Here is a 10,434-nt window from a genome sequence, read left to right as displayed (position 1 = left end):
AGTATTTATATTATTATTTCTAATAAGTAATAACTTGTTTTTTAAATTTTTTAAGAAGTGTTATAGAGAACTTAATGTGAAAAACCCAATTACAATATTATATTAGCAAAAATTGTTTTAAATAAACGCTAAGATCGACGTCAAGTAAGGCGGCCCTCTCCACATGATATGGTAAACGTGTGGTTTATAATTTGCCAAAGCATACGCATGAAAAGAGCATCAATAATAGAAGATACTAATAAATTATCATATTGAAGCTATTTTTGTTATTTGAAAATAGTACGTTTTATGTAGCACAAATGTGCCATTCCAATCTTGATAAGATCAGGGTTCAAATCCTAGTAAGGGGTTATTTTAGTTTCTAATTTGCTAGAGCACGTGCATGAAAAGAGGAACAAATAATGGTTGTACATATTGTCATACTTGAAGCCATTGTTGTCATTTGATAATAGCATGCATTATGTAGTGCGAATGTGACATTCCTGTCTTGCTCTGCCGCCCCATTCCATGTAGATCCGGACGACGAGCACAAAGTACAAACCCGTGTTGTTGTATGCTCTTACATTACATATTGATCTACTGGAATATATTATCATACTTGAAAATTTGTGTGGTAATAGCCACACTTGTTTAAAACGAATAATCTAAAAGTTGAGTCAACAAAGTTATATCATTGTATGGGATTGTAGGATTGTAGCATTAGATCAAATTTACTTTGGTACATGAAAACTAAAACTTAAAAAAAATTGTTTTAAACAACTTTTAGCCGTTAAAATGTTTATGACATTGTATAGGAATATAGCATTAATTGGAGACTTTACCTCACCATTTCCACAAATCTTTAAACACACAAACTGTTAACACATATGTATGTATTACACATAAGTCTTTGTAATTTTGATCACATTTATGGATTTCAATCTTGTCAAGTTGACGAGTTGATAGACTTCGAGTTGACATGCTTGTGGTTGAATCTGAACATGTATACAACTCATGTGTCTAGCCTAAACATAGCTAGTTTTACTCATTTATCTATTTGGCATGTTGGAGTGATGTAAACTTTATGATTGTTTATAATTACAAACCTGAACATAGCTTGTTTAAATTGTGAAGTCTGAACATAGCTAGTTTAACTTATTTATCTATTGACAGGTCAGAGTGTTGTAAAATTTCAATTGTGTGTAAGTTAAGTGTTAGATCGGTTTCATCTCGCAATAGACGATCTAAACATGTTTGACATTCTTGGTCATATATCCAACTAAAGCCGAAAATAATTAAAGTGGTCTTATTTTTTTCAAAAAACCTAAAAAAATAAATAAAAAAAGGACCCCAGCAAAGAACTAAAAGGAAAAGGACAACCACGAGCAAAATTACATGATCAAAAGATATTAAAAGTACACCAATCCTTTCAAAGTAACAAATTGCACTTAGACCTATTTTTTATTCCTAAGTAGCCCGAGAGTTTTAATGTCGTTGGTAATTTTTCTTTTTCGAACTTTGCCTCTTTGTTTAAGATTTAAGAAAAGAGCTTTGTTTCTTGCACGTCAAATCCACCAACAAGATAGGTAGATGATTCATTGAATCATTTTCTTTTAAACTTCATATTTTTCTAAAGAATCATGTTATGACTGAAAACGTATATTTGTCTTTGCACAAATTTTTAACCATTTATCAAATCACCGTATCAAAGTAGCGTGAAGTGAATAAGTTGTTGGTCGTCGCCAAACATATCCACATAAACCACACAAATGGGAATGAACCTGGATATTTCTTTTACCCAAAGCAGCTAAAGTTGGCAAGTTATCCATCCCCGTCCTCCATCCAAAAATGTTGCATATCAGAGGGATCTAATTATTTCATTTCATAACAAAGTAACTACTTGAACCCATTTTAAATAGACTTTTAACTGAGCCCAATGAGAATCGGCATGAATTATCCCCTACCTACAGGGCCGGCCCAACCCTTTTGGGGGCTCAAAATGAAACAAAAACTCGAGGGCATTTTTCGAATTTTACTGTTAGAAAACAAAACAACTAACCACGAATACGTTTGTTTTTTTAAATAACTCAAGGGTAATTTTTATGATTTAGTATTTTTTTTGTTTAACTTTGGTTTAATTATCATCATTTAGTATGTTTGCGGTCTAAATTGTAGGTCTAATCCAAGTGTATGCTTGAAACCCGAACTTGAGTTTACTCTCCTTAAAAGGTTTTGATCTTCATTTTGTGAGAATGCTAATGTCTTTTAGTTCACAAATGCCCAAGCCTATAACGGCTTTTGGGCTGACAACTCTGATGTCTCAAACAACCCAATGGATCTTTTTCTCTGCTCCATAAAAATTTCCTTCTAAGAGCTTCCAAAATCCAAACCATCTAAAACTTTACAAGGTGCCTTGTACAAAGAAAAGTAATAAGTTTGAAGGCTTTTCACCACGAATTTAATTAATGCAAGTCTCCCTCCAACTGAAAGATAAGAAACCTTCCAAAGAGAAACATTCTAATATTTCAAGCAGGTCTTTTACAACCACCTTAATCGGCTCCACCCTAAAACCATATAGATTAGATTTATGTAAGTTAATTTTGAGACCAGAACACAAAGAAAATAAGAAACACCTCGTGAGCCTAGTGACATTGTTTTATCATGCCAACATACATATATCAATACAAAAATATTAAATAATGAAATTATTTGAATCTCTTGTAGCCTTGTCTTGATAGTCAAAGTTCATTAAATAAACAACAAAACGATTATTGTTATTCAACATACTTTTGGTGGAATCAAAGCTTTCTATTTATGGGACAGCACTGCCTCAACCACCATAGAATTTAACACACATTTATTTTCTTGTGATGTGTGAAACAAAAGCATCAATTTCCATGTGTGTAAGACCGCCTTCTTCCACAGATTGCTTAACGTCTTCACCAATCTTCTTGGCTCTCTTCCTCATCTCATTGCCCTCATCAGAATCCATCAATAGTCGAATAGTTTTCTCAATAACCGAAGATGTTATTACGTCACCACCACACCCCCAATCCCCTACATTTACACCAGTCTTTAACACTTCAGTTATGAACGTAGCGTTTCTTGGTTGGTCCGAATGCATAGGCCAGGCCGCAATGGGAACACCCATTGTAATACTCTCCATGCTCGAGTTCCAACCGCAATGACTCATGAACCCACCTGTTGTGACATGAGCCAGCACCTCTAACTGTGGTGCCCATTCTCTCACCACCAAACCCTTTCCTTCAACTCTTTCTTCAAACCCTTTCGGCAATTCAATATTCCTACTTTCACCTTTAAAGATATCACCTTTATCGGCATCCCTTAGCACCCATATAAACTTTTGCCCACTCTTCTCTAAACCACTAGCAAGTTCTTGAATTTGCTCATTGGAAAATGAAGTTGTGGACCCAAATGCGACGTATATCACCGAGTCTTGAGCTTGTTTATCGAGCCACTCGAGTGTCTTATGACGTTTTGTAGGCTCTTCACTATTATTTATGGACACTGGATTGAAAGGACCAAGTGCCCATTGCTTTGTACTACCACAAAGTCCTTCTTTAGAAAGATAGTCAATAAACTTACCATCAAATACTTTGCAAGTATCATGAATATTGCCCGAGTTAAACTTCTTGCAATCAACATGAGTAGTGACAAATTCAATAAAATCTTGTGGGATAAGATCTTCAACAACAGGGATCTTTGTAAGTTGTGTATAGGATTCAACATCATCCAAACATGGTTTACCATTTTGTTCCCAAATATAAGAAAACGTCGTAAAAGCCGATGCACCATGGAATGCATATGCTTCTACATTTGGAAACAAAACTACATCTTGCACAACCGGACTCATTAGATAGTCATGAACAACTATTATTCGCCTCGCAGTGTTTGAGATTTCGGCTAACAATTTTGCAAAAGGTTCACGGAGATTAGATGATGCTTTGAATGATGGGATAAGGTGTGATGGGAACTTAGTGGTAGAATTAGGGTTTGGAGGTGGTGATTCAAAGTGAGGTGTTTCAAACTCATGGAAATGAATATTATTTTCGGAGTCGTGGTTCCAGCCGTGGATACGAAGCTTTGCTTGGCGGTTGTGGGTGGTGGATCCGACGATATGGATCGGTAGATTGTAGGCGGTAAGAAGACGGGAGAGGTGGAGGAGTTGGTTGAGATGACCTTGTGCTACAAAGGGCACCACCACTACCACAACATCATTTTCCATTGATTTGGAAATATGAATGTTATGTACTTATGTTATGTTCTCTTGCTCAACTTATATCTATACTTGATTTGGTGACCGAGTTAGATTCACAAAGTGATTTTAATATGTTATCAGATCTTTTCAAATCAATGGAAAATGGGAAAATTAAATGTGCACATGAGAATGAATAACTGCACTAAGTGTCACAAATATATTTATTATTATAAGTTATGACTTATGAGTGTGCAGTGTATTTAATGACTACGTTAAGTGCCGTGTACCCAGCGCCTCTTTAAGTTGACTTCTCTCATGTTTCAGTTTCCACCGTGAAGATGTTAGATAGTAGATGTTGTTGTTCCAAATGAATAATCCGGAATCCAAAACCCGAATTGATTGTTCGGAAATTGTAAGGCCCATCTGTATTTCGTTTATGTAATGTTGGTTTTGTTGGACTCTTGTTTATGTATGTTTGAGCCCAAGGCTAATAGTATTTGGAGCTCATTAAGCCGTAATCAATGAATAGATGTGCATGAGCACACACTATATAAGGGGTGTGTAACTCATGCACAAAATAACCTTTTTGCAAAACCTACTTCTCACATTACAAACTCTTTCTGTTCTTCACGTCATTTAACCATCAAACAAGATCCGTGATCTCGGTCCTAACTAGTTGTTTTTGTCAACTAGTGTAGTGGTTGATCCAAGATAACTAGTAATAGTTGTGTGTGTTGTTAGATCCGGACAAGAACCTACAATTGGTATCAGAGCGGGTCGAATCTTATGATTCAACTTTGCACTTGATATTCGGGTTCTATTTCTGCTATTACCCAAACCGAGACGCTAAAACCAGCTAAAGTTTCGAAAATAAAGTTTGAAAATCTTGGAAATAAAGTAGGAAATAAGCATGTTTGAAGCATTCTCCTTGTAAATCCAGATGTTAGGGATCTACAAGTGCCTGATCTGGGCGTTTCGGGAACCGTTTTCCGACGGGGTTTGGTGGTTTCGATTCGTTTTGCCGGCAAGGTGAAGTCGAAAAACGAATTTCCGCAAATGCGGCGCCTGAACCCTAGTTGGTCACCGGAATCCGCTTCTCCGGCAAAGGCCGTTTTTCCGGCAGCGGTGAACGGCGAAGATAAAAAAAGAACGAAGGGTGGATGAAACCGCCGCGGCGGAAGTGCTAGCGGCAACCATACTTTTCCGGCGGCCCTTTATTTTGGTTGCGGCATTGTCCGGTGGCTGCAGTGGTCGGTTGCGGGTGATTGGTTTTCCGGCAGTGAGGTAACATGTGGAGACCAGATCAGGTGGCGGAAGTGGGTTGAGATGGAGTGGCGGTGGTTGAGACCCGGAATCAACTTTCCGGTGGCCGGAGGCCGGAGATCGGTTTTCCGGCAGGGTACCATGGTGACGGTTGTTGGTTATTTGCTGCTGGAACGGCGGCTGGTAAGTTATTTTGGACGGAGCATGGCGGTGTGTGATGATGGAGGGTGGCGGCGGTGGCCGGATGTCCGTTTTCCTACAGGCGGCCACCGGACTCATTATTCCGGCATGAGAGGCAGGTTCCGGCGCCGGATTCATTGTGGCGGCTGCTGCATTCTTTTATTTTTCACCAAAAAGTGTAATATGTTTGTGCTCTAAAATTATATGAAGAAATGGGCTGCAGATGGGCTTGGGCTTTGGCCGAGCTGCTGGATTTTGGGCAGGTTTGATGGGATGTTAATAGTGTGGATCAATATTTTATTTGGGATGTTCAACAAAGATAATTTTTGGGCCAAGAAATAATAATTGTTCGGGGTTGACCAGCTGAAGAAAGTCAAATTTGTTCGGGGTTTCGTCATTATTGGACTGTGTTCAAATCATATTACTTATGTTATTTTCAAGGCGTTCGAGAATTGGATCCTGAAAATGTGGGCTACGAGCATCCGAGATGCTTATTTATTAAGGTGATAATATTTAAACAAGTTGGATTTAATAGAGAATTAAATTGTTTAAGCTATCAACTTGAAAATGTGGGCTACGAGTATCTGGGATACTTATTTATTAGGGGTGAGTTACTTAAATAATTCCATTCTCGGATATAACAAGCTTTGTCGTTTGATCGTTATCCCCGGTAGTTCTTCAGAACCTATAGTGTTTGAAGATCCAAGATGGACAAAGAAGCGCTAACTCCTTCATGAATGAATTAGGTGGATCATACCTTTAGGGTTGATTGAAGAGGCTTCGGCTTTATCGGGTTGATTCGTGAAGATACGAGACATGGTTCAACAAAGTTTTTGATATCATAAGTCAAGGGGGTGATTGTAAGGCCAAAAAGTGTGACTTGCGATATCAAATCACGAATCCCGTTACATATTAATGGTCAAGTGAATAATTTAAGCCGGCGAGGAAACCGGACACGAAACGAGAGTTTCGGGGACACACGTTTAGCTTCAACGGGATAAGGCTTCTAGAAAATGTTATGTTTTACTATATATAGAGGCTTTATGTGTTTTTGTAAGATGTATATCACCACCCAATGGGAGTTCACCTTGGGTGGGTCGGTTCTTTGTTTATGTTATCAATCTTTTAACCGACAACGAGATTTTTCCTTATCTTATCTTTATATTATTTATGTTCGGTCGTTTGATTTACCGCACCCATCTCGACACGTTTATCAAGTGCAAAACCGTTCGGATGGTCGTTTTGGGACCTGTAGAAATTGAATTGACATTCGGATAGGGCTGTCCAAACTGCTTGCCGCTCGTTCGTCGCTCGCTCGAAAGTTACTGAAAAATGCTTGTTTGATTACAGCTCGGTTTGAAAGTGAGTCGTTCGATTTAAAAACAAGCTAAGCACGAGCAAAGCCTCGCTTCGTTTGGGTTGGTTCGTTTTGCTCGTTTTAAAAAAGTATATAATTTTCTTATAAATTTATAAAATCTTTTTCTTTTATCTTAACTTCAAAGTTCAAATTTAAATCATAGCCGCTCATTTTATATATGTTTTTGTGTTAACTTTGAGTTTTAGACATTTTAAAGTGAAGTTTAGTTATTTTAGAGTTGAAGGTTTTGAATTAATTATATTTTGAAGTTTTAGAATTTTAAAATATAAAACTTTGTACGAAATCAAGCAAAACCAAGCCGCTCGATTTCAAACCAAGCCAAGTTCAAGCATTCAAAGATCACTCGTTTCTTTAAATTCAATCTGCTAGGTTCGGCTAGCTTTCAAACCAAACCAAGTATGAGCAAACCTGCGTTTGGTTCGGTTCAGCTCAATTCATAAACAACCCTTAATGATTTTTGAAAATATAGATAGTACCATGTATCTGATACTCTTTATTTATTTTTTCAAAAAACACAATTTAATTAGAATTATGAATTAAGTTGTATTTTTTTGACTTTTTATTAGGACGAGCATTATCAATGCTGGAATGCTCCATCGGATTAGATATAATACTTCAACCATTCAAAGGCAGACTTTTGAATATATTTTTTTAGATACTGTTTGGATAGTGAAATCTGAAAACAACTATTAATCAAGATGTTCAAATATTCAAGTTTGAACACTTCTAACGTACGCATATACAAGATATCATTAAAAGAGAAATTATTTTGGTGTTCTGTGTATTTTTATTCCGTTCGGTCAGAAAACATTACTATTACAAGACCATGTATAAAATATACATTGAATGCATGGTTCGTGCGCTCCTGAGGCTCTCCATCACGTGCTTCAAAAGAAATTCTTAAATCGTTGTGGTATCTTGCTTCGGCTCCTAGCCGGCACCTCCCAAAGAGCATGCATTGGGTGGTGCTCCCACCCGGAGCCTGACCCGAAAACTTCACGAAAATAGAAATGGTTCTGGGTTGGTTGTAACGATCCATTTATTTTAAACAGGTCAAAACATGTGCTTATAACAAATGGAGTAACCCGAACACGACACTTTTATACGATAGAAGGTGATGATGATACGTTTAGCATCACCTTCTTTTTTAGTTTAAAAGGTTTTCTCTTGGAATAAAGATATCAGATAATAATAGGTTAAGATTTTGTGTGATTACACCCCATATATATTATTTTCTTATCAAGGATCTATATGAAATATCTCTAACTTGGACTTGGTTAACATTTACATTTGTTAATATCTAATTAAATATCTTCCTGTCAACATCATTTTCAAGAGAAATTACAACGTATGCATGTCGTTTTAGAAGAATTAGAAAATCCGGATGGCAGAAATGAGTAGATGGAAACGATGCCACAAATCTTCAATATTGATTATTTAAACCACAATATTACATGGTCACACTCTTATTCCCATGGGCCAAATACATGGATAATGATGTTATGGTGGTGGTGGTGCCTTTTGTAGCACAAGGTCATCTCAACCAACTCATCCACCTCGGCCGTATTCTTTCCGGCTACAATCTACCCATCCATATCGTCGGAACCACCACCCACAACCGCCAAGCGAAGCTTCGTATACATGGTTGGAACCACAACTACACAAATATTCATTTCCATGAGTTTGAAACACCTCACTTTGACTCTCCACCACCAAACCCTAATTCTTCCACAAAGTTCCCATCACACCTTATCCCATCATTCAAAGCGTCGTCTCATCTCGGCGGACCTTTTGCAAAACTACTCGCTGGAATCTCAAAGACCACGAGGCGAGTAGTTGTTATTCATGACTATCTAATGGGCACGGTCGTTCAAGATGTAGTTTCACTTCCAAACGCAGAAGATGTATTTCATTGTGCGTCGGCTTTTACCACGTGTTCGTACCTTTGGGAAGAGAAAGGAAAACCATGTTTAGATGATGTTGAATCCTACACGCCACTTTCGAAGATGCCTATTTTTCAAGATCTTATCCCACAAGAATTTTGGGAATTCATTTATTCTCATGTTGGATGCGAGAAGTTTAATTCGGGCAATATTCATGATACTTGCAAAGTATTTGATGGTAAGTTTATTGACTATCTTTCTAAAGAAGGAATAAGTGGTAGCACAAAGCAATGGGCACTTGGTCCTTTCAATCCGGTTTCCATAAACAAAAACGAAGACCCTACAAAACGTCATAAGTCGCTTAACTGGCTCGATAAACAAGCTCAAAACTCGGTGATATACGTTGTGTTTGGGTCCACAACTTCATTTTCCAATGAACAAATTCAAGAACTTGCTAATGGTTTAGAGAAGAGTGGACAAAAGTTTATATGGGTACTACGAGATGCGGATAAAGGGGATATCTTTAAAGGTGAAGGTAGGAAAATCGAATTGACAAAAGGGTTTGAAGAAAGAGTCGAAGGAAAGGGTTTGGTGGTGAGAGAATGGGCACCACAGTTAGACGTGTTGGCTCATGTGGCGACGGGCGGGTTCATGAGTCATTGTGGTTGGAACTCGAGCATGGAGAGCATTACAATGGGTGTTCCCATTGCGGCTTGGCCTATGCATTCGGACCAACCAAGAAACGCTACGTTAATAACTGAAGTGTTAAAGACTGGTGTAAACGTAGGGGATTGGGGGCGTAATGGTGACGTGGTAACGTCTTCGGTAATTGAGGAAACTATTAGAATATTGATGGATTCTGATGAGGGTAATGAGATGAGGAAGAGAGCCAAGAAGATTGGTGAAAATGTTAGGCGATCTGTGGAAGAAGAAGGTGTTACACGCATGGAGATTGATGCTTTTGTTGCACACATCATAAGACATAATTAAATATGTGAATATAGTTAAAAGTTATTTTATAATCCGTCTTCATATCTATGTGTGTGATAATCTATATATATGTTGGTTGATTCAACGATAAAAAAAACAAATGAAATATGTTTTGGCATGCAATAGCAATGTAATTGATTTGATTTTAATCTACTAGTATATTTATATTTATATTTATATTTATATTTATATTTATATAATTAGATAAAAGAAATATTAATAATCTTTGTCATTGATTTTAATGAACTTTGACTATGTTAACATTGGATTCAAATACAATAACATCTTCTATTATAACCGTCAAATCGCCTCTCAGATTTGACATTTTAGAATAGAAAGGTAGATAAGCTAACATTTCTATATAGAAGCATATAAAAACTTCAGAAAACTATAATTCCTAGTCTAGGTACTCGTTTCTTCATTCTTGATATCTTTGTGTTCCCACATAAAACTATCTAACTTCAATACCTAGTGAGGACTTCAAATAGTAGCTCATCCAAAAGTATTCGCTTAATAAGTAATTGCATCCTACATATTTTTGT

The 10,434-nt window shown here is 37.1% G+C and overlaps 2 protein-coding genes across 2 annotated transcripts; one reads left to right on the top strand and one right to left on the bottom strand.

The window, feature by feature from the left end:
* Positions 1-2,656: 2,656 nt before the first annotated feature.
* LOC143542797 (zeatin O-glucosyltransferase-like) lies at positions 2,657-4,331 on the bottom strand. Its single transcript, XM_077035300.1, has one exon. It carries the CDS (start codon positions 4,223-4,225, stop codon positions 2,837-2,839), a length of 1,389 nt encoding a protein of 462 aa, XP_076891415.1. The 5' UTR covers positions 4,226-4,331; the 3' UTR covers positions 2,657-2,836.
* Positions 4,332-8,467: 4,136 nt separating this feature from the next.
* LOC143542796 (zeatin O-glucosyltransferase-like) lies at positions 8,468-9,892 on the top strand. The gene has a single exon (XM_077035299.1). The coding sequence runs from the start codon at positions 8,474-8,476 to the stop codon at positions 9,890-9,892; it is 1,419 nt and encodes a 472-aa protein (XP_076891414.1). The 5' UTR covers positions 8,468-8,473.
* Positions 9,893-10,434: the final 542 nt, after the last annotated feature.

The sequence above is a fragment of the Bidens hawaiensis genome, unplaced genomic scaffold (genome assembly GCF_021521415.1).
Source record: "Bidens hawaiensis isolate Kalapana, Puna unplaced genomic scaffold, B.hawaiensis_p1.1 tig00012997_1, whole genome shotgun sequence".
NCBI lineage: Eukaryota > Viridiplantae > Streptophyta > Magnoliopsida > Asterales > Asteraceae > Bidens > Bidens hawaiensis.
This window is presented reverse-complemented; position numbering and strand designations above follow the sequence as displayed.